Consider the following 24,158-nt stretch of genomic DNA (forward strand, 5'->3'; position numbering starts at 1 on the left):
CAGCAGGCTGTACAAGCTCAGTTAGAGTGTTTTTTGGTATCCATGCATGCTATATTTTTGGGCAGCATGTGAAGGTTTCCTCGGAAGTTTTTTCAATGGAATAAAAAGCTGATTTGAAGGAATAATTACTTTTATGTGTGAGAAATAATTTTTTGTTGCTTCTGCTGTATTACTATTTTCAAGCCATCTCTTTGATTAATGGATACTCAGATTTTTATTTCTGTTATTGAGTAAATTCAAGATCTGATTTAGTTAATAAAGCATAGGATAACAGACAGAGAAAAGGCATTCTCGGGAAGCATGTAGTACGAGACAGTCAGTCAGGGAAAAGGCATTCTTGGGAAGCAAATAGTACTAGACACCAGTCCGTACAGTTCCATACAGTCGAATGGAAGTCTGTACAGTCATACAGATAGGTCCATACAGGTCCGTCCAGTCATACAGATGGAGTCTTGCACCATACAGGCTGTCCTGCAGGTCGTACAGCAGTTTTCTGCTGTTTCTGGGTTTTTCAGCAGGCTCTACTAGCTCAGTTAGAGCGTTTTTTGGTATCTGTGCATGCTATTTTTTATTGGGCAACATGTGGAGGTTTCCTTGTAAGTGTTTTTGATGGAATAAAATGCTGATTTGAAGGAATAATTACCTGTGTGTGAGAAATTATTTTTTAATGGTTCCACTATATTTTCAATCCATATGTGTGATTTTTATTTCTGTTATTGAGTAAATTCAAGATTTGATTTATTTAATAAAGCATAGGATAGCAGTGCTCTTGATGGCATTAGAAAATCCTTGAGGTGTAATGATATCCACCTTGACCCACCTGAAAGAAATGGAAATCCAACAGAATGTTTTTAGAAGTATTCAGGATCATAACGTTGGTTTTGCTAAAGGTTCACTGCCATTTGTTTATGTAAAAAAATGCTAGACAAGGTGTGCAGCTGCCTTTGAGGGCTCTGAGGGAGGAGATCAGGAGGACCATATTAGTTGTAAACATGATTATTGTAACTATAAGATTTTGTGTAGAGAGCTATTGTCAGCAACACCCCTAATGTGTTTTTCTAGCTCATCAATGTAAATCCCAAAGAATGTTGGTGATAGGGGGCAACCTTGCTTTGCCCTAGTGGTGGCCTTGATGAAGGTAGAAAATTCCTGAGATGTATGAAGCTGTCCTATAACTTTCTCATAGAGCCTCATGATAGCAAAAATGAGAGACATGGAAATATGAATGTCTTGAAAGAGGCATTCCAAAAAAGAGGAATTAATTTTTTCAGTTGAGATATCTTTTACATCCATAGATTTCAAACCCAACACTTAAATGTTTGTTGGGAAAAGAAATGAGGGCGATGTGTCTAGAGGAGTTGGAAACAATTTACTAATCAACACCAATATCAAACCTAGATCAACATCCAAAGCATACGATATTGTTGATTACTGGAATGTTGCCCCTGGCAACAAGTTTATTCCATAATTTCAAGATATCATTATGTATATGCATGGTTAATAAAGATTTCAAAGGCATGCTCCCTGAAATAGGCATGCATTGTATAGCATTACTGTTTGACACTAGACTTGTTTTCTAAAGACCTTACTTACAAACCCTATGTCGAGAAGTCAAAGAGAAATATCTACCTTGTTGACAGCTACAGAGGGGTGAGTCCCCTAGTAATTATAAAGGTGGATGACTAAACATTAAAATGAATATCTAGAAGATTGTAAGAATATGAACATCATTACCAATTGTTTGCTATAGGAGTTGAAGGGTTCAAAAGGGAAAAACTTGTGAAAGGACATTGCTTACAGCCTTAAGATTGTGTCAGTGTGTTCACTGTTCACTATGCCACAATTTCTTTAGGTATTTTACATCCAATCTGTAAGATTCCGCCTTGACAAACTTCTGATTTTTCTTTAAAAATTTCTGAGTTTGTATAAGTTCTTCTGTGAGACCTTTCTTCAAGTTTGTGTGAAAACTTCTGTAGGTGTTTTCTTAATAGTTTTCACTTCAGAAAATATATACAGTGGACAAATAACATCCAAATGAGGCCTCTAAAGAGTCAAATATGATATATTCATTACTCAGAAAATTACCCACAGCCATTATACATAATTTGGCCATATTATTATCACAATACCACAGTAAAAAGATGTAGGATTCCCTCCTGTATATTCTCTTAATTTCCAATAAATTTCTGAGTCTGTGTGAAGGTTACAGTGATCCCTTTTGCACATCAGTTTGTTATCTGTTGGCTGTAGGTGAACAATTTTCCACTATATTTCCAGTTAAATGATAACAGAACCAGACAATTGAGCTCAAGTGGTTATATATACCATTCACAATTATTCAACAAGGAATACACTACTATTAAACACCATGTGATGAGGAACTGAACATCTTTCATCAAGGAGAATAACCCAGAATTGCAACAGCCATTAACTCATTCATATACAGGCATATAAATAACTGATATAATGCATAGAACTTAAGTTTGGAACCTGGAATGTGCTCTGGCAACAGATCTGGAAACAATAGTTCACTTGGCGTGGATATCAGCTCCTTGGTAGTGAAACAGTCAATAGGAATGGATGCATACACAATTATCAGACCTTTGGAACAATGCTCCAACACTTGTTTAGGATATACGTTGCCCAGAAATTGATACACAGGTTCACACTGTACCCAGGTCTTTGTATCAGCACCAAGCCATTCAAATATGTCCCTGAGGTAATACGAATACCCTCCAGTAAAGCTACAGCAGCAAATAAAGGTGAGTAAATGGCTTTCAAACTAATCAATATGATTTTCGGAACTCGTGGGTCCATACAGCCATAGAATGCAGCCTCTTTAGGGATTAGTCTGTGCCCAGATATGAAATACAACCTGCCTGAGACAGTACTTCACCCTTGCAACCCATACGCTACAGCCATTGAGTGATACGCAGCCCAGATAGAAGGGAGACTCTGTCAGTGGTGAAGTGTTCTCTCAGCCGTGACGGTAAATTAGAACTGTTCCTCCCAAAAGGTGAATCGGACCACCATCACCTTAAAATATCCTTCACGCTGTGAGCAGCACCTTAAAAAAAACAAACTCGACCTCTTCTTGGCTAAGGGACTCGATTTCCAAGGCTCAGATTTGAGCTTGTGTGCTCAGACTTTCATGCAGTTCTTCTACCTGCCAAAACGATACAGAAATACCAACTAAGCTCCTAAAATCAACCGATAAAACTTGGGTACCTCAATATTTCTTGCAAATCTTGTTCTCCACTGAAGTGCAGTGGTGAAATTTTAGTGATTTCACTCACAAATCCCAAACTAGGGTGTCTTGTTGCAACACCGAAGTTTGCTATAGAGGCTAGGGTTCCAAACCCTCAGCTTCTCTTTCAAACTCTCTCCAAGAGCTCTTTTTCCAAACTCACACACAATGTATGAACGACAAGAGTCTCCTCATTTTCCTTATTGAATGAGTTTAGGGTTGTCTTTTCACCTTCACCTTCCCCTTTTTTCTTTTCTTTTTGTTTTTTATAACTCACTTACCATTTCCCTCCAATTAAATATTTAAAAGCACTTTTCCTTTCTTTATTTAATAAAGTGACTTTTATAAACTAATTAAAGTCACTTTTAATGCTGGAAAACGATTAATTCGCCTCTGTGGTCACACTGGCCACCCAAAGCCCCTTTTTATTATTCTGCCCTATAGATCTTTTCACCCCAATTCCAATGAGCTATTACACGAAGGTGTTTCTCCAACTAACAATCCTGGAACAACACCTTAAGCATAAATAATTAAAATATGCTTGTTATTAACGCCATTTTACAAAAATCGTCGGAATGCAATGGAACCAAGAGCAAACTGTGCGAAATTGATCTCGAAGATGAAATATGGTAAGTGATCCCAGTCGGACCCATGAACTCCTCTAAAACCCTCTAGGCCCACCAATGGAGTAGCCCTGCTGCTATGACCACGCTGACACAAGCTCTGGAAAACCCTCCTAACCACCTCGCCTAGGAATCCAAAATTTGGGCACATTACACAATCTTAATGTATTAATCTGGCAATAAAATAATCTTCTTCTTCCAGCAATGCTATTATTTTTGCATGCAGCCTTAAGATTGTGTCAGTGTGTTCACTATGCCACAATTGTTTTAGGTATTTTCACATCCAACCTTAATGTATTAATCTGGCGATAAAAATAATCTTCTTTTTCCAGCAATGCTATTATTTTTATTGCATTAATCTTGGTGATAGAAGTAATCTTCGTCTCCTGCAATTATTTTTAATATTGTTTTCAATTTCTTCGTGATAGTTACCATTTTTTTCTAATGACATATTTTTCGAACTGTCTCATTCCATGGCAGTCTAGCAAATGTTGATCCAGTTGATGTCGCTCGGAGTATTAATGGGTTAAACCCGGAAACTACATTAGGTAAGTAACAAGTTTTATTGATGGTGTCCCCAATTGGAGAGTTTCTAGCTTGGGAGAAGAATGTTAGATTTAATGATATATGAAAAATTAATTTTATTGTTTGGTACAGTTGTTGTGGTATCAAAGACATTCACAACAGCAGAAACCATGCTAAATGCTCGAACATTAAGGACATGGATCACATCTGCCCTTGGGTGAGTTAGGCACTGGGTCACTCAGTTTATTTCCACCTTGTGAGGAGTTCTATTTATCAGTTATGCATGGGTTGGAAACTTTGCCACATTTGACATTCATGATGATGTATTGCCATATTATGCTGAAATAGCTTATATAACTCCATTGACACATCTACAGTTCTGAAGCTGTTGCAAAGCACATGGTGGCAGTTAGTACTAACCTTAAGGTATTCCTCATTTGGAGTTCAAGATTTTATGTTTAAGAATCTGTATATGCGCCTTTCTTATTTGTTCTTCTTTCTCTCTGACTTCTTTTGTTGCAAAATATTCAAAATTGTTATCTTTTCTAATTCAAAATTATGTCCATTGCTAACTTGTTGTAAAATTGTAAATAATGCTTTGTTGGTAGTAGGTAGCATTTAGACATTTTAGTTTTCATTATTATCCATATGCAAGCTTTGAATGAATTTTTTCTGCAAGTAAACTTCATTGGCTCCACCAGTTCAACTGTTGTTTGTTATCTTATTTGCAAATTTTGTACAATCACGGGTTGCAGGAATGTATTAGCATGCTGTATCTGGTCTCTAGGGGGGGATTTTTTGTTGACAGGCATTCATTTCATGCCCAATGGCTATCGTTTTTGACTATTTATGCCTGATGTACTTTCTAGCTCCTTTGACCTATTTTTGTGTCATGAGGATATTGATATAAATATCTGTTGATTCAATTTTCTTAAGAAGGGATTGTCATCGTCATTGGTGGTTTGTTTGTATCATTGCAAATAGACTGCAGAGACCAAAATAACCTTTGCAATCTTTGCACGATTTTTCTTGGGATAAATAATTTTATTAACTAGGAAAATACATAATAGAGGTTGCATGGTGGCACACCTCAAGCTTCCTAGTTAATACAAAATCAGAAAAATCGATACGGTACCTTAACCAGAGGAAAAAGGAAAGAGAGCAGAAACATGTCATACCTGGCTACCACACATTCAAGACCTGGTGGAGGGCCATTTCTATAATTTTTGTCTCTCCACCTAGAGTTGGGGCTAGATCATCGTCATCGAATGCATTCCACTGGCCAACTTGATCCTTTTATCTGTGTTCTTATTTTGAAGTGCAAGAGTTGAGTTGACCCATGACAATTGTAGCTTCTGCCACTGCCACTACCCTTTTTCCTGGCTCGAGTTTCAATTTGTTTTAAGAAAGTTCCCCAGATTTCTAACATTCTACTCGTAGTGCATTGAGCATCACAACAATTTAGGTTTTTATGTGCTCAAGGTGCACAAGAACCTAATCTATTTAGTATTATTGGCAAAACAGCTAGTGTATGTGAAATTATTTGCTACGTCTTTCCAAGCATACCATTGTTTTCCTTATTCCATAAGAAAAATGAGGCATCCAGTTTTAACACATGGCCCCTTCTCATAAAGGTGTCTGGGAGGAATGATTGTTATCCTTGCCACCCAAGTTCAATTCCTGCAAGTGAAATGATGAGCTTTGTTGTGATGGCTTCCAGCCTTGTTGTTGAGTCTGAGTAGTCCCTCGAGGATTGAAACATGTATATTTCTCATATGGAATATAAAGATATTTCTCATAAAAAAAAAGTCTATATAGATAAGATTGTTGTCCAACAACTTCTCTTAGTGATCGCTTTGCTTCACTCTTGCTTGGGCTTTGTCTTCACCTGAGCTCTGATACCATGTTAATTTTAGATAACAATGATATGTTCTAGGCTTAAGCACAATTTACTTCAATGTTCCTTTAACAGCCCAATGACAATTTCCAATTATATCCAGTAGCAATCACATTAACTTATAAACATTGTTAAGCACAATTTACTTCAATGTTCCTTTAGCAGCCCAATGACAATTTCCAATTATATCCAATAGCAATCACATTAACTTATAAACATTGACAGTAAATGCAGGTAGAACATAAAATCATATGTAGAAAACAAATCAAGACGAGAGGACACAAGATGTGGCTGATGCCAGGGACAAACCCTAATGTGGGAAAACCCTTTGATCAAATCTTTCTTATTATTCTTCAATAGTTCAACAGAGAGAGAGTACAAATATCATAAGTACAAGCCCAAAACAGATCTGCCAAATCAACAATCAAATCAAATCTTTCTTATTATTCTTCAATAGTTCAGCAGAGACAGAGAGTACAAATATCATAAGTACAAGCCCAAAACAGATCTGCCAAATCAACAGTCAACGCAGCCCTAACCAGAAAGTCAACAGTGGTCAAAGCTGCCCCAAAATGTCCTCCAAACAACAGTCCAATTCGGCCTTCTAGGAGAGTCAAAGTCAGCCCAAAACAATTCGGTCAAACCCAGTCAAAGGAGAGAGAAACACTGCTGTAATTTTCTGCAGTCAAATCTGAAGTCAACCTGAAGTCAATGCTGGTCAACCTGTCCCAAAATCGATTTCTGTGCCAATAAATGCGGCCTAGAGAAATCGGAATTATGGCCCTAAAATCGAGGTCAATGATGGTCAATGCTCTGAAACTTTGACCTGTTTTGCCCTAGAAAAACTCAGCCTCCTGCCACACGTGCAAAGAAGTGAAGCTGCCTCCCAGAAGTATGAACCAAATAAGAGGAGAGAGATGATGTGATGTGTGATGAGTGATGACTGACTGCCACTACCCTTTTTCTTGGCTCAAGTTTCGATTTATTTTAAGAAGGTTCCCCAGATTGCTAACATCCTACTCGTAGTGCATTGAGCATCACAACAATTTAGGTTTTTATGTGCTCAAGGTGCACAAGAACCTTCTCTATTTAGTATTATTGGCAAAACAGCTAGTGTATGTGAAATTATTTGCTACGTCTTTCCAAGCATACCATTGTTTTCCTTATTCCATAAGAAAAATGAGGCATCCAGTTTTAACACATGGCCCCTTCTCATAAAGGTGGCATGCCAGGCTGTCAATTGGGTTTATCTTGGATGACTGGGAGGAATGATTGCTATCCTCCCCACCCAAGTTCAATTCCTGCTAGTGAAATGATGAGCTTTGTTGTAATGGCTTCCGGCCTTGTTGTTGAGTCTGAGTAGTCCCTCGAGGATTGAAACATGTATATTTCTCATATTGAATATAAAGATATTTCTCATAAAAAAAATACTGTCTATATAGATAAGATTTTGTATCTCGTGGATTATATGCTTTAGGATTGCTATAATATGGGTACTCCATTGAGTGTTATCTTTGTATTTCATCATTATTCCTTGGTATACTTGTTGTCTTTACTTTGATTCTTCCTTTAAATTGCTTCCCTTTGGAATAATGGTAAAGAATACCAACAATTTGAGTGTGATCATTAAAGGGTTTATGTATCATTTCAATATTTTTCCATTGTCTTCTTTTTCTGTTTACTAGGATGAGTAGGATCTCATCTAGAAGTATGCTATAAGTTTTTATAGAATGGTTAGGATAGATTGTTTATGATTGTCATAGTACCATCCTTTTTATTTGTGTTGTGGATATTGGTGGGACATTTAAGTTGTTATTGTATTTGTAGAATTTGGTTTCTTTTATTTTTGGAAACGTAGTTTGTTGATTAGAATGTTGAATTCATGATTCTATTTGTCATATTTTCTTACATGACTGTCTTTGTTTTTGTGTAGCATCGAGAATTGTTGTTAAATTTTGATCATATGCTAGTTCTAACTTATATATGGTTGCCTTTGACGTCTGGGGGTTGGATTTGTATGAGGTATTGAAATTGTGGTTACAGATTGAGTCTACTATGATTTATGGTTATGGTGAGGTCTCCACAATGCTTGTATTCTTTTTTTATTTGTTTTATTGAGGGAGTTTGTTTTGAAGGAGGTTTTAGAAGGGTGGGTTTAGTTTTGTGTTGTCTTTCAGTGTTTGTTAAAATGTTTGAGAATGGCGCTCTTTTGACCTCTCTTTTTCAAGTTTAAGGCTATTCAATTTTTTATGGTTTCTCATTATTTGAGAATTAAATTTTCCACATGAGCTTTATTAGGTAGTCAATGAATTAGAGGATTTGGTTTTTTACAAGAATGCTCACTATTTTAGTGACTATGTATTTCCTATCCTATTACCATATTCATGGGCATCTTTGATTTTTCTATACAATACTCGTTGGTGAAATGCTGAAAGTCTCAATTTCTTGTTTTTTTGGATGTGAACCTATCTACCAGGGCTGCTTTTACTATTTAGTTTGTCATTGTTACTATGCTCTTCCCCATTCTTTTCTAGGCACGTAGAATCTAAGTCACCTGGTTCGAGTTTGGCGAGTTTAAAGTTCGTAAAAAATTCAACAGTGTAAATTTTGGTAATATAATTCAATATAAAATTCAACATTATGTTCGAGAAAGTCTAAATTTTAAAAATTTCAGAGTTTAAAGATATATGTAATAATATTCAATAAATATGATATAAATTTATAAAAATAAATCTGATATAAATATGATATCTAAAGATATATGAAAATGATAAATAAATATATGGAAATATATATATGGTAAATAAAGATATATATATCTATGATAAATATGAAAAATAGAGATATTAACCTATGATAAATACGAAAAATAAAGATATATGAATATGTAATTTATAAAAAAAGATATATCATATATGATAAATTTGATCCTGTGATGACAATACAAAAAATAAAGATATATGAATATGTAATTTATAAATGAACATATATCATATATGATAAATTTGATTCTGTGATGAAAACTATGAAGTGCTGCTGAGTGGAGAGTCAAGACTGTAGCTTGTTAAGACTAACTGCTCAAGTCTCCTCTCAGTGCCCCTCTCGATATTTCTGTATGAGATATCCTTGTCTATAATGTTGTAAATTGTGCATTGGTATGGGAGTAAGTCATGGCGTAATTCATGCACTGGTATGAGAGAGCATTGAATGGTGACCAGATTTGGAGCCTGGAGAGAGCACTGAGCCAGAGAAATAGAAACCAATCAAGCAGGAAGTGGAATGAAGTTCAAACTAGTAGACGATTAGTTTTTTATTTGTTTTTAAGTTTTGAAAGAAATGTACGCACAAATTCGAGCTGAATTTGAACTAATTTTAGCAAATTTAGATGAACTCCCACAAGCTTATTCGTCCAATCTGTTTGTCTTTAGGTTTGGCATTCAATTCTGCTTAAGGTTTGGTGAGCAAGGACTAATATGTCTGAAATATCTTGAAGTTTGGCAAACTTTGAACTTGAAGCATGACTTAGCTTAGAATATTGGTCTACTAGGCTAGTCTATCTTAGAGTATAGCACATTTGGAAATTAGGATATGTAGATTCAAGCTATCCTTGTAGATCCTCTCAGGTTTTTCTTGATTTTGAGTAATATTACAAATTTGGGCTTTTTATGTTTGACTTTGTTGGTATAATATATCATCTTCCTTGAGCAAGTTGTTTCAAGTTTTTAGAAGGCTTGTTGCAATGTTTTTGGTAAATGCTTCCATTGACTATTAATATGAGCAAATATGTACAAGGCATTTTATATGAAAACGGGTGCTACGCACCCAGGAAAGTACAAAGTTCAAAACCTAGAAGCCTGTTACTCTAACAAACTTATTACAAAACTGACACTAAGGCTGAAAATATAAGCTCCCAAAAGGCTATGCTAAGCTGAAATAAATATAACAAAAGGCCCACTAGATTGATCAAGTCAACATGGAATCTTGCAACACTAGGGAGCATACTCCAGTCCGATGGTGAGTTGTCCTTGGGGGTGGCCTCTATTTGTCAACAATTGGTTTAGTATTTGTAATAAATGGTTCCCACCCAACCTTTCCCTAATTTAGTTTAGGGGTATTTTCTACTTTAGATATGGCGAGTGGTACAATGGAAACTTGTCATTAGAGAGCTAAGGGGATAGGCTATCTGTGGCAGTGTTGCGAAAATTGCAATAATATCGAAAAATCGCGGTTTTTTGAAAATGGCGATATTATTGCCCGATTATTACGTGATTTTTTTTTTTTCACAAATAATCACGAAATAATCGCGATAACTTGAAATTATCATGATTATTACGAAAAAATCGCGATTTTTTGGGAAAAAATCTTGAATTTTTAAATTATTATTAATATTATTTTTTATTTATAATTTTGCCGATTTTTTTATGAGGAGGAGGAGCAACAGGAGGAGGAGGAGGAGGAGGTGACACAACCTACCCAGGCTACCTCTGTCACCAGTAGCGAACGTGGTCTACCTCTTGTAGCTCCTAGTTCTTCAGCTTCTAGAGCACAGCAGAGTCCACTACCAACTCCACCGACATCTACATCTAGAAGGAAAGCTGTTGCATTTTCTCGCAAGAGGGGCAGAGGAAATCAATGGTATTAGTTATTTGGTTCATTTCATTGTATATGACATTATGACTCATGAGATACATTATTATATTTTTTGTTGATATTTTGAGGCTGAGTTGGGACTCAGGAGTTAGGACTGACTATTCAGGACATGATTCATTGTTATGTGTGATGTAGCACTAGAAATGATATCACACATCTTATATATTAGTTCTTTTATCATATTTTGTGTCAATGTATTTATTTTATGTTGTAGATGCTTTAGATATTTAAAAAATTGAAAAAAATGAATATTTTTTCTATTTTACGATTTTTCCCCATTTTTTCCCTCGCCGATATTATCCCGATAATGATTATTGCAACATTGATTTGTGGTGCTTTTCAAGATGCACTTGAATGACTTGACCAAGAGATAGTGCTAGTAATCTAAGTGGTGAGATTGGGTTGATTGAGCAGGAGTGTTATAAGGGGGCTTCTTGCTCATGATATAGAATGCACCATGCTAGTAATAGATCAATTGTCACAAATGGTCCATCTCCACTCTGCTCATTTTGGAATTGGAGGAAGATCTGCAAGTGCAAATTAAGACAAATCAATACACTGTCAAACTAGGTGAACCTTCTATCATTCTTAATACCTTCAAACAAACACTCATTTTTTCATTTTCCAAATAATAAAACTTTTGTGAAGAATAATGAGAGGGAAGGATTTGACTTTAGTGAAGGTAAACCTATTCCTAGCTTGATTGGCCAAAGGTATAGTTTCAAAACACATGCTCGACAGTCTCATTTTTCCATAGAGTGGGAACTTGGGTTATAAACTCTCAAATGTTGTAGTCCATGTCCCAAGTCTATGACTTCCAACGAAAGGACAAGGAAAATATTGCCTTTTTTGGCTCAATGAAGGACCTTCCATAAGGAGGAGGTTGAAAGTAGATAGGTCCTCTATTAGACTTGAGACACCATATTTTAATTAGCTTAATGTTAGTAAGCGACTATGGGAAAAACCAATGATAACCATTGGCAAGCTTGTATTTCTTATAGGCCTTAAACTGGTTCTAACATTGGTGTCTCCACCAAGACACAAGAGTTTTCTATCCAATTTTAATGAGGAGACTATTAAAGACAAGGCTGTTATCCTTATCCAAGATCACCATATGCTAGGATTGGCTAGTTGAAATTCCTCCATCAAGGTTTGCCAACTTTTCCAGTCTTTAGCATTATAGTCAAATAGATCGGTTATCTTTTGTAGACCTCTCTTGAATAAATGCTTGGTAGAAAACCAAGTCATTTAAGCCAAAGGTTTGTTATTTAATAGGACAATTTCAACTAGCATGAAATATGATCATTATAGAAAAGCCTTGAATGATGAGAATCTCCTTTCCTATTGAGCTTGGATTTGATGGCTTCCCACACCTTACATATGCTCTTGGTCACAAAAGGACTTTTTGTCTCCACATGAGAGGGAGTGGTAAAAAAATTATGCAAATTAATGTTTCTCCAAGGTTTAGTGCAAACAAGAACACCTTGAACAATGCAATTTCTAAGAAGGAATTTTCAAGTCCCATTGCCATAAATAGCTTGAATATCCCACCTTTTTTTTGCATCTGAATAAATCATGCCTGGAGTAGCTCCCAGACATACATAGTCTTGCCCAGGATTGGATCACATGACCTGTGGGGACCAAACCTCCCAATCTAGCTTGAATATCCCATCTTGCATAGAGAGGCTATGCCTGGGTGTGGGTGTGGATGACTCCATGCCCTCCCTAGTCCCTTGATAAGCAGTGAAGGCTACAACTCATTTAGTGAAAGCCTCTTTAATCTTTATGTTAATCCCTAGACAAACCCCATGTTAACCCCTTATTAAGCCCTAGATATTGGGTTATTACATTTCTATTGTTATATTGTTGTATCGACTAGAACCTTTAATTGTACCCTTTGTCTCCCATATATATATATACCAAGGAGACCTAGTCTTAAAATCATCAAATATTGTCTTATACATTCTATTCATTGTAAAAGGAGGTTTCCCCCTCAATGTGGACAATAATTATTGGCTTCTTAACATTTTTAAGGCGCATGGTTCATAACATTTGGTATCAAAGCATGTAAACCTAGGGTTTTGTTGCTTTAAACAAGTCATCGTGGAATTCTCTCTCTCTCTCTATATATATATATATATATATATTTTTTTTTTTGGGGGGGGGCTTAAGAACTTGAAGATCTAAGACAATTGGGGAGAGATCTCGGAGTACATTTCATAGAAATTTTTGTTTCTTTTTTGCAATACTTTTGGAGATACAACCTATGGAAGTTAGCATTTTTGAATGGTCCTGAAATCTTTTTCAAATGAGTGATCTTTGAATTTCCGCAAAACTTTTTTGTGTGACACTTCAAACCAGGACATATGGAGACAATTGAGAAGAAATCTCAAAGAACATCTAATAAAATTTTTAGATTTTGTTTAGCTATACTTTCGAAGATGAAAACTATGGAAGGTAGGGTTTTTGAATGTCCTGAAATTAGTTTCAAACAAGTGATCTTGGCATTTTCAATATAACTTTTTTCTGGGACACTTCAGACTGTGAAATTTTTAAGACACGGAGGAGAGATATCGAGTAGAACTAGTAAACATATTATGTTTTGGTTCACTATAAGTTGGAGATACACCCTGTGGAAGTTAGGGTTTGTGCATAGTATTGAATCAATTTCAAATGAGTGATCTTGGAATTTTTGTTGTAATTGTATTCTAGAGACATTTTGGATTGTGAAATTTTTAGGGTTACTAGGAGACGTACTGAGGTACCTCAGGTAAAAATTTCATAATCATATTTTAAAAATTGGACACATGGCATGCTATTACACGTTTTGCTCTTGGGAAGAGGCCAAAAATTAGCAAGTTTGTGAAAGTTACCATAACTTTCACTTGACAGTTGACACATCAAATTTTGGTTAGATATTTGAAATTGCAGAGAAGACACATTGAAGTATAGTAGACAAAAAAGTTTAGATTCAGAAGGGCTTAAATTTCAGAGATATAGTGAGACAAAAGATCAGTGATCCAAATAATCTACAAATTAGGGTTTTGAAAGGTATGCAAATTACAATTGGCATAACTTTGGATTGGAAGATCTATTTTGGTGATTCAAAATTTTTGATGAAGAGGAAAAAGAGGTGAATTATTATTTCCTCACATGGCTTCTAAGGGTGCTTCAAACATCATTGTTACCACTCAAATTAGTAGGGGTCCTAGGAGGGGATTCTATAGAGCAACTACTATGTCAAGGGGCAACAATGGAGTGATAGCCATTGTAACCTTAGCTAAGGTTCCCTGCTCTTTACGAACTTTCACTGATGGGAGGATACCTGATAGGAGGAATGAAAATGATGAATATGTCACTAGAAAGGTAAAAAGGTGATTCCCAAGGCCTATTCACAATAGAGGCTTAAATCTATAGCTTTTTTGCTTGAAAAACAAGGTGATAGGCTCTCTAGGGTTAGGGTTTGAGAATATGTCTTATCAAGGAAGCCCCTAGACTCAAAAGGCCTTATGAATGCTTGGCTTCTAAGTGGTCTTTGTGGAATTGGAGTCAACAAGTTGCGGGACCAGAAAGGGCCAAGTGGACCCAAATTTAGATCAAGGATATGAAGTTGATCAACCAAGGATTTACTTGACCTAATTAGGGAAGGGAAGAGGATCAAAGAAAGAATCTTCTTTTGATGATTTAATGCTATGATCCTAATGAGGTCACTAGCCAATGGGAAACCAAGGGCAAGAATCGATCTTTGAGCTAGGGCTTGGAATATCTCAAGATCCCATTGTTAAAATTTTGTGCAACTTGGAGGGCCTCTAGAGGACACACCAACATAGTTGTGGGAAAGAGATCAAATTCTTTTGATGGCTAAATCGTGAGAAAAGTGATGCCCTAGGTGACCTATGGAGGCTAGGCCTAGAAAAAGAGGGGAAGGTGAGAGAAATAAGCTTTGAAAGTGATAACCTATGGAGGATTAGTGCCTTGTCCTTTGGGAGAGATGGAGTCCAGGAGAATTTATTGTTCGGAAAAAGTTCACCCAATCAAGGAGGCCTTCAAACAACTTCGCATGGCATTAGGGCATGAGAACAACTGCTCCAAGGACTTTATACTTCGACTTGAAATAATTGATGACATATGCATTTAACACAATTTATCTCTAGGAACATTCACCCATTCATACATGGCCAATGACATGATGCAACGCTATAAAAAATCACAATTTCGACCAATTCGTATAGAAAAGCAGTAAATTTCAGACTTGTATAGCAAAAATCCCAACAACATTCATGTGACAAAAGTAAATAACATGAATAAGCATGAAAATAACAAAAGAGTATATCCAATCATCAAATAATGCCAATAATGAAGCTACAAGAGAGAGAGATCCAAACACCAAAATTTATCTATATCATCCAAACTCATCCTTCGAAAGGGATAGCAAAAATCTCACAATAGCTAATAGCTAATAACCCAATCCGAAGTGATGATGATGAAAATGAATCACCTCATGTGTATTTATGCAATCTCTAATGAATTCAATTGGCCTAATTTGGACTACTTTTGGTGATAAGCCCACCAAATAGATCAATAACATAAAGATAAGCCTCTCAAGAGGGAAGAATGATCAACATAATGAGTCGTTGGGCCTTTGAAGAAGCCTAATGAAGTCCAAGGGGTGCCATGATGTGAAAATCGACTCCCAACATAGTAGACAAGGGGTTGGCCCTTTGTTTTCCAAGCAAGAACTCGTGGTGCTCCCAAGTGGGTGTGGGGGCACAAGGACATCCTCATGGGTCTCCAAGTGGATCGAAAGTGCCTGTAGACCTTTTGTAAGGGCTAGGATGATGATGTAAGCCCTCCCTCTGCAGTGGGAGACATCCTGGAACATCTACGAAGTGTATGGTGCAAGTATGGAGCCCGCTGGGCATGGTGAACCAAGTGCATCATCCTCATCCAAAAGGTGGAACACGAGCAATCAATGAGTGGTACTCAGGGTCCATGAAGTACTCTTTACTATGGTGGAGGCCCATGGCTCTCAACGCTCACCCTACAAGTGCCAATGTGTCCCTTTGTAGGGCCAGGACCCCGTATAGGGAGACCAAACCCCAAATGGAGACCCACCTGCAATCTTGCATAAGATCCAATGCGTCCCTTTTCCCTCCAATATAACAAATCATTAGAATAATCATTTGAATGAATGGGGCATTTCATGGAGGCATGCCCTTCCATAGCGGACTTTGGCATGTACAGGCTCAATAAGGGGATTAACCAAGGACTCTATTAGGTGGTTTCATCCTTTAAAGGGGGAGACATGTCCAAGATACATCCCTTAAGTTGTAGGTGGCAAATGATAACGTGATGGAACATAGTGGGGATCAAGGGAATCACCGAGACCACATGTTATGGTATAAGGGTAGCTATGATAAGGGGAAGACCACACTTGGGTATATGAGTGTAGGAGGGAGAAAATCATGGCACATGAGTTACCTCGACCTTTGTTTTTCCACCCTTCTTCATATGCCTTTTGCCTTTGATTGATTTGCCTTCATAACTGCTTGGGGATCTAGGGGATGAGATCATGTTGTGTGGTATATAGCAGTGGATACCCACTAAAGGTGGGGCAGTTCAACTGCCCACCAGGGGTTGGGACAATCATGGGTTCCTTCATGATGGAGGGGGCTCATCTAGGGCCCATAGAAACCAAAGCGATGGCCATGGATAAGGGGTAGAGCTCATGCTTGGCTTTTGCCCATGTGCTAAATTTGTATGTCCTAACCATCTTTTGCATTTTGTGGTAAGTTTCCTGTTGAGAGTGGCCAAATTATGCTTTTTCTTTTCTTTTTAGCTGCATCAATCTCTTGGGCGTCGTTTCAGGCCTGACCCAAGGTGTGGGTTGGGGAAGGGGAGGCTAACCCTATGTGGACCCGGATGGGAAAAATGATGAACGTGGTCAAAATGAGCGGAAGGGGGCAATGTATATGGTGTCAGGAAGCGGGACCACGCAACCAAAATTGAGATTTCCCATGTAGTGCCAAGCCTAAATCTAGTGGCTAGTAAAGGAGATCCCACAGGACTAGGATACATTGCTAAACACCAAATTGGGAAGAGGAGACAAGAGCACAGACTTGGCCCACTCTTTCCGCCGAATCCCCCCACCAATCCATATCCAAAAGTGTCCATGAAAAGTAAATAAAATTACTCAATTAAACCAATGAAGAGTCATACCCTTGGGGTTGGGAGGCCCACCTTCAAACATACAATCATAATAGATGAGCGAGGGACCACATGGCTGGCTCAACTGGCAGAAAAAACGACACATCGAGCTATCTGGTGGCTGCAAGGGGCTATTGGCTGCCGACTGAGGACCATCAAGGAGAAAATATTTCTCCTATATACGCTACCCACAGGTGGTGGGTAATAGTCACTTCACCACTTAAACCTCTGGAAGGCTCATTGTTAATTTTAGATAACAATGGTATGTTCTAGGCTTCAGCACAATTTACTACAATATTCCTTTAGCAGCCCAATGACAATTTTCAATTATATCCAATAGCAATCACATTAACTTATAAACATTGACAGTGAATGCAGGTAGAACATAAAATTATATGCAGAAAACAAGCTAAGACAAGAGGACAGAAGATGTGGCGGATGCCAGGGACAAACCCCAATGTGGGGAAACCCTTTGATCAAATCTTCTTATTATCCTTCAATAGTTCAACAGAGAGAGAGTACAAATATCATAAGTATAAGCCCAAAACAGATCTGCCAAATCAGCAGTCAAATTAGCAGTCAATGCAGCCCTAACTAGAAAGTCAATGGTGTCAAAGCTGTCCCAAAATGTCCTCCAAACAACAGTCCAATTCGGCCTTCTAGGAGAGTCAAAGTCAGCCCAAAACAATTTGGTCAAACCCAGTCAAAGGAGAGAGAAACACTGCTGTAATTTTCTGCAATCAAATATGAAGTCAACGCTAGTCAACCCGTCCCAAACTCCTCGATTTCTGTGCCAATAAATGCAGCCTAGAGAAATCAAAATTCTGGCTCTAAAACCAAGGTCAACGCTGGTCAAATTCCCCTTGGTCAACGCTGGTCAACGCTTTGAAACTTCGGTCTGTTTTGCCCCAGAATATTAGAATAATGCTATTTTAGTGTTTAATGCTCATCTATGATCTTAATTAGCAGTTTCTTGTTAGAAACTTGCAGTTTCTTGTTAGAAACTTGCTGTTTCTATTTTCTTAGTAGAAACTTGCTGTTTCTATTCTCTTAGTAGAAACTTGCTATTTCTGTAAATACAGTTGTATTATTTATTGAGCTTCATTGCTCATTGTAAATCAATTCAATTCATTCATTGATTATGGTATCAGAGCTCGGGTATTTTTTAGAAATATTTTATTTTATTTTATTTATTTATTTTTTTTGTTCGTTTGAAAAATTTCGTGTTTCATTTCGTGCTCTCTAGGAGTCTGAAATTTTTTTGCGCGTCACAATCTGCCATCACCATTCGCTGTTGTTGTTGTAGCCCGTGGACCTGTCTACAGATGCTGAGCGACTCTTTTGTTTTTTTTGTGCACTGAGTCTGGATGCTGTACGCCAACGCGAGTCCGGGAATTTAAACTTGCGTAATTACGACTAGCGATTTGCTCTGTAATCTGCGTAATTACGACTTCCTTTGTGTTTAAAAATTCCGGGTTCGAATTTCTATTGGCCCGGTGTCTACTTTGGTCTGGTGGAAAGCTTCGAGTCGGAGGTTTAATATTGTGAAAAGTACCAGATGTAACGATAACCGTAAGTGGTGATCGATTTGCGGCCCATTAACAGAGATCGAGATTAGACGACGAGAAAGGGCAGTGCGGTGCTTAGCTTTTGATATTATTTTACTTCATAGGATCGCTCTGCACGAAATTTCCATGAATCTGTCGTCGAAACCAGGTACAAAGTGCCGTATTTGAGCCTCTCTCCATTGAGAACCATCTGATAATTCAATTCATTAGTTGGTAGCCTTTGATTATTTATTTCCCGACTACTGGTGTGTTTCTCGTTGGCAATATTGCGTGGCTTGTTTTGAGTGTCATAGTGGGTATGCTGTTGCTAGTTCCGGGCTCGTTTTTCACTGCCGTGGCTGCCTTCTCTGCTGGTGCTCTCGTTTTTCCCCGCCTTGAACAGGAAACTCTCCACGCCGCTGTCGATTAGCGGGCACTGGCTTGCTGTACCGGGGCCCTTCATTTCCAGCCGCAGCTGTAACCCACGCATTCCCACTGCCTGCCTTCTTGGGCGTGGGCTTCTTCACAGCCTTGGGAGTTGCGGGTTTTGCTGCCTTTTTTGGAGCAACGAGCTTCTTTGGGTTCTTTGAAGCCGCGGGCTTAGAAGGGAGCTTTGCGAGAGCTTTAGTCGCAGGTGCTCTAGGTTTCTTGGCGGCTGGCTTCTTCTTCTCCGGTTTGGGCTTGGGAGCGTTAAGCTTCTTTTCTTTCTTGACGAGCTTGTAAGATCCCTTCACTTTGGTTATCTTGCCGGAACTTGACAAATTCCGGAGTTGCACATTGAGCTTCTTCTTAAATGTGGGAGGTGGATCAGATTTGTACTTATTCGGAATCTTTTTTTTTTGAAATGCATTGTTCTCTAGGTTGCTCTTATTGTTTCAATTGCAGCATTAAAGAGGTCAAAATTCAAAATTACTTCTGAACGCGTTCCAAGGTCTTTGTGGCCTATCAAACTTCGAGATTTTTGTCCGGATCAGTCGGCATCTGCATTAAAATCCGTGCCAGACTCCCTTGTTTTTTGTGTCTTGGGAAACGTGCAGATGGCCTTACTAACCAACCTGATGTTGGAAGGCATTCAACGCTTTAATGGCACCAATTATAACATCTGGAAACAGAGAATGTTGACCATTTTTGAATATAGGCGTCTTGACCAGCTCGTTTTGGGAAAAGAGCTCAGTCCTGGTACACCTGGTGCAGATCAGGATAAGTTTGATGATCGAAATTGAGATGCTGTTATGCTTCTCAAACTCTCTGTGACTAATGATTAGTTACCACAAATTCCTTCCGGCAAGATAGCTGCTGAAATCTGGCAACATTTGAAGGAATTGCACGAGACGTCCGACAAGAGCAAAGCTTTCTTTCTAAAGAATCAGTTGTTCTCCATCATGATGGATGAACATATGTCTTTATAGGAACATCTTAACAAGATTAAAGACATTCGAGATCAGCTCGAAGCCATTGGTTGGACCATGGAGGAAGAAGATATGGTAGTCATCACTCTGAAAAGTCTACCAAAACCTTATGAGCACTTCATAGAAACACTCAACATTACCTCCACTAATGTTGATCTGAAGTTTCCGGAGTTATGCACCAAACTCATGCAGCAGGATCGTTGGAAACAACAGTTTGGTAGTGGTGCTTCATTAGCCTCCTCAGAAAATGCTTTTGCTGCCAAATATCAGTCCTCTCAGTCCTTTTAGTAGAAAGGTTCTTCTCAGCCTTCTGATCCTGCTAAGAAGAAAAATGTGCAGTGTAATTACTGTCACAAGTTCGGCCACATGAAGAAAGATTGTCGACAGAGAATTGCTTCTAAACAGAAGAAGCAGGGAGGGTCTCATCAGCAAGTGAATGTTGCAGAACATTCCGAGCAAAAGGAATCTGCCTTTTACGCCTTTATGGCTAAGAGGTCCTCAGATCATGCCCCGTCTTCTGCCTGGTACATTGACTTTGGTGCATCATGTCATTTCTCTCACAGGCATGACTGGTTTACTGACTTCTCATCTTTCAGTGATTCTGTGGTATTCGGCGGAGGTGAAGAGTACACAGTGGTTGGCAGAGGTACAGTTCAGATCCAGTCTGATGGGCGCACACTCATCTTCCTGAATGTGTACTATGTTCTTGGTATGGAAATTAATCTGTTGTCTATTAGCCAGATTATGAGGAACTCTCCTCAGCTTGATGTAGTGTTCAGTGCGCACAAGTGTTCCATTATTGACAGGGAAACTTGTCTTACGGTTGCTGTTGGCCTAGAGGATCATGGTCTATACAGGCTTCTTGACACTGGTGATTCTCCAGAAGTGGCTCTAGCAGCTCGTGTTTCTCCCATCAACACTCTGTGGCATCAGAGATATGGGCATCTAAACATTCAGTATCTCTCTCAGCTATCTCGGGAGGGACTTGTGTCAGGGTTACTTGATATTCAGACTCAACAGTTGGGAGTGTGCGGCGCCTGTCAAGCTGGCAAGCAACATCGGTCTTCATTCAAGGATGGAGAATCTTGGCGCGCATCTAAGGTACTCCAGTTAATTCATGCTGATATTTGTGGTCCTATGAATACATCTTCAGTTACTGGTTGCAAATATTTTTTGCTTATTGTAGATGATTTCAGTAGAAAGATGTGGGTGTACTTTCTAAAACATAAATCTGATGTATTTAGTATCTTTCAGACGTTTAAATCCTTAGTTGAAAAAGAGTCTGGCTGTAATATCATAACTCTTAGGACAGATAACGGGAGGGAATTTTGTTCTTCTGCTTTCTCCAACTTCTGTGATACTCATGGCATCAAACGCCAGTTAACTACACCCTACACTCCTCAGCAGAACAGTGTTTTCGAATGTCGCAACTGTACAGTTGTTGAAATGGCTCATTCCATGTTACAACACAGGAGTGTTTCGAACAAATTTTGGGCTGAAGCAGTGTTTACTGCTATCTATCTTCTTAACCGATCACCTTCTCAGGCTGTTAAGGGGAAGACTCCAGAAGAGGTTTGGTCTGGTCGTAAGCTTAAGATCAGTCACCTCAAAGTTTTTGGCTCGGTTGCATATGTTTGGATTCCAGCTACTAAGCGCTCTAAGTTGGATTCCAAAAGCCAGAGACTCATGATGACAGGGTACAGTGATCACCACAAGGCCTATAGGCTGATAGATTTTGACACTGATCGTCTTATCTTCAGTCGGGATGTAGTATTTGATGAAGACAGAGGGTTCTTTTAGCCCCCTCCTTCTGAGCAGTGTTCTGAGGATCAACCTCACAGTGTTTTTCTTCCGTTAGGTCCACCTGATGGGAGGGATGATGCAGCATTAGTATTTGATAATGCATTACCTGAGTTCCCTCCAGAAAATAATTCTCCTCTCACTGCTCCTGTTATTCCTGAACCTCCTCCACCTACTCCAGATATTGGTTCTTCTACTCTCTGGCCTAAATGGTGGGCTAAAACTATTGGTGATCTCCAGGATAATGAGCTCCTTAAAGGTAGAACTTCCAGAAATAAGAGCAAACAACAGCCTACAGTAAATTTTGCTCTTATGGCTAACCTACACAGTATTTCTGAGCCTTAGACCTATTCAGAGGCTAAGGGTACACCTGAGTGGGAACAGGCTATGGAAGCTGAATTCCAGAGTCTTCAGAAGAATCACACTTGGACCCTTTCTGATCTTCCTACAGGGAAGAAGCCCATTAGCTGCAAATGGGTGTATAAAGTGAAATACAAAGCTGACGGAACCCTAGACAAGTATAAGGCTCGCCTTGTTGCTCGAGGGTTCTCACAGAAGGAAGGCATAGACTATGAGGAGACCTTTGCTCCTACAACCAAGATGAGTACCATACAGCTTGTCCTTGCCTTAGCAGCTTAGTTCAATTGGATAGTCCATCAGATGGATGTAAAGAGTGCTTTTTTGAATGGTGACTTACAAGAAGAAGTCTACATGACATAGCCTCCAGGATTCAAGGTTGCCGGTCAAGAACAGAAAGTCTGTAGATTAGTCAAAGCACTCTATGGTCTGAAACAAGCCCCTTGGGCTTGGTACATGAAAATTGATAAGTACCTAACAGATCATGGCTTTCAGCAGAGTCCATCTGATGCAAACCTATATATCAAACATACTGGTGATGATATTTTGTTTGTGGTTGTCTATGTGGATGATCTTATAAATACTGGCAGTTCAGTACATTTGATCCATGGGATCAAACAGGATTTGTGCAGCACTTTTGATATGACAGATTTAGGACTTCTTCATTACTGTTTGGGGGTTGAAGTCTGGAACACTGAGAACAACATCTTTCTCTCTCAGTCCAAGTATGCCAGAAATCTTGTGGACAAGTTCAGAATGCAGGATTACAAACCTGCCACGACTCCTATGGAACCAGGGCTCAAATTTCAGCTCAGGCATCCACACCACTTATGGATGAAACTTTATTCAGGCAATTAGCGGGCAGCCTCATCTACCTTACTGCCACTAGACCTGATATCAGTTTTGCAGTGAGCTACATTTCATGCTTCATGTCAGCTCTTAAGGCTAATCATTGGATAGTAGCAAAGCGTGTGCTGCGTTATGTGAGTGGCACTCCTGATTATGGAATTCTGTACACTCGGAGTTCAAATCCTACACTCATTGGTTACACAGATTCAAACTGGGCTGGTTCGGTTGATGATCGTAAATCTACAGCTGGGTATGTGTTTAGTTTGGGATCTGGCGTTGTCACATGGACTAGTAAGAAGCAGCAGGCAGTGGCTCTCTCCTCGACAGAAGCAGAGTATCGGGGAGCAGTTAAGGTATCTTGTGAGGCAGTTTGGGTTCAACGTATGCTTGCGGATATGAAAGTTTCCCAGGCAGGTCCTACTCCCTTGTTCTGTGATAATCAGGGAGTGCTCAAACTCGCCAAGAATCCAGTCTTCCATGAACGAACAAAGCATGTGGAAACCCATTGTCACTACATTCGACAACTTGTTGAAGACGGATCCATTCAGTTGCTGTATGTTCCCACAACGGAGCAGCCAGCAGACATCTTCACCAAGCCTCTTGGTCCTGATAAGTTTGTAAAATTCAGAGGGTCTATAGGTGTTGTAAATAGATTGAGCATTAAGGGAGGGTATTAGAATAATGCTATTTTAGTGTTTAATGCTCATCTGTGATCTTAATTAGTACTTTCTTGTTAGAAACTTGTTGTTTCTATTTTCTTAGTAGAAACTTGCTGTTTTTGTAAATACAGTTGTATTATTTATTGAGCTTCACTGCTCATTGTAAATCAATTCAATTCATTCATTGATTACACAAAAACTCAGCCTCCTGCCACACGTGCGAAGAAGAGAAGTTGCCTTCCAGAAGTGCAAACCAAATAAGAGAAGAGATAGATGATGTGATGTGTGGTGAGTGAAAAATGTCCAAATGAGGGAAGGGTCACTCCTATTTATACAATTCGTTGAGCATGAGGAGACCCATCCATTGGGCTTCATGACCCTACATTTG

The 24,158-nt window shown here is 38.7% G+C and overlaps 1 protein-coding gene across 1 annotated transcript in view; it reads left to right on the top strand.

Moving 5' to 3' along the window:
- The window catches only part of LOC149138761 (Sugar isomerase (SIS) family protein), a 101,688-nt gene that overhangs the window by 44,480 nt on the left and 33,050 nt on the right, over positions 1–24,158 (top strand). Inside the window, exons 9-11 of the mRNA XM_089448693.1 lie at positions 4,351–4,418; positions 4,528–4,612; positions 4,773–4,821. Of these exons, the coding sequence (XP_089304819.1) occupies positions 4,351–4,418; positions 4,528–4,612; positions 4,773–4,821 (202 nt within the window). The remainder of the gene's footprint in view (positions 1–4,350; positions 4,419–4,527; positions 4,613–4,772; positions 4,822–24,158) is intronic.

This window comes from Pinus tabuliformis, chromosome X (assembly GCF_031772625.1).
Source record: "Pinus tabuliformis cultivar Carrire ecotype Pingquan chromosome X, CPIR1, whole genome shotgun sequence".
NCBI lineage: Eukaryota > Viridiplantae > Streptophyta > Pinopsida > Pinales > Pinaceae > Pinus > Pinus tabuliformis.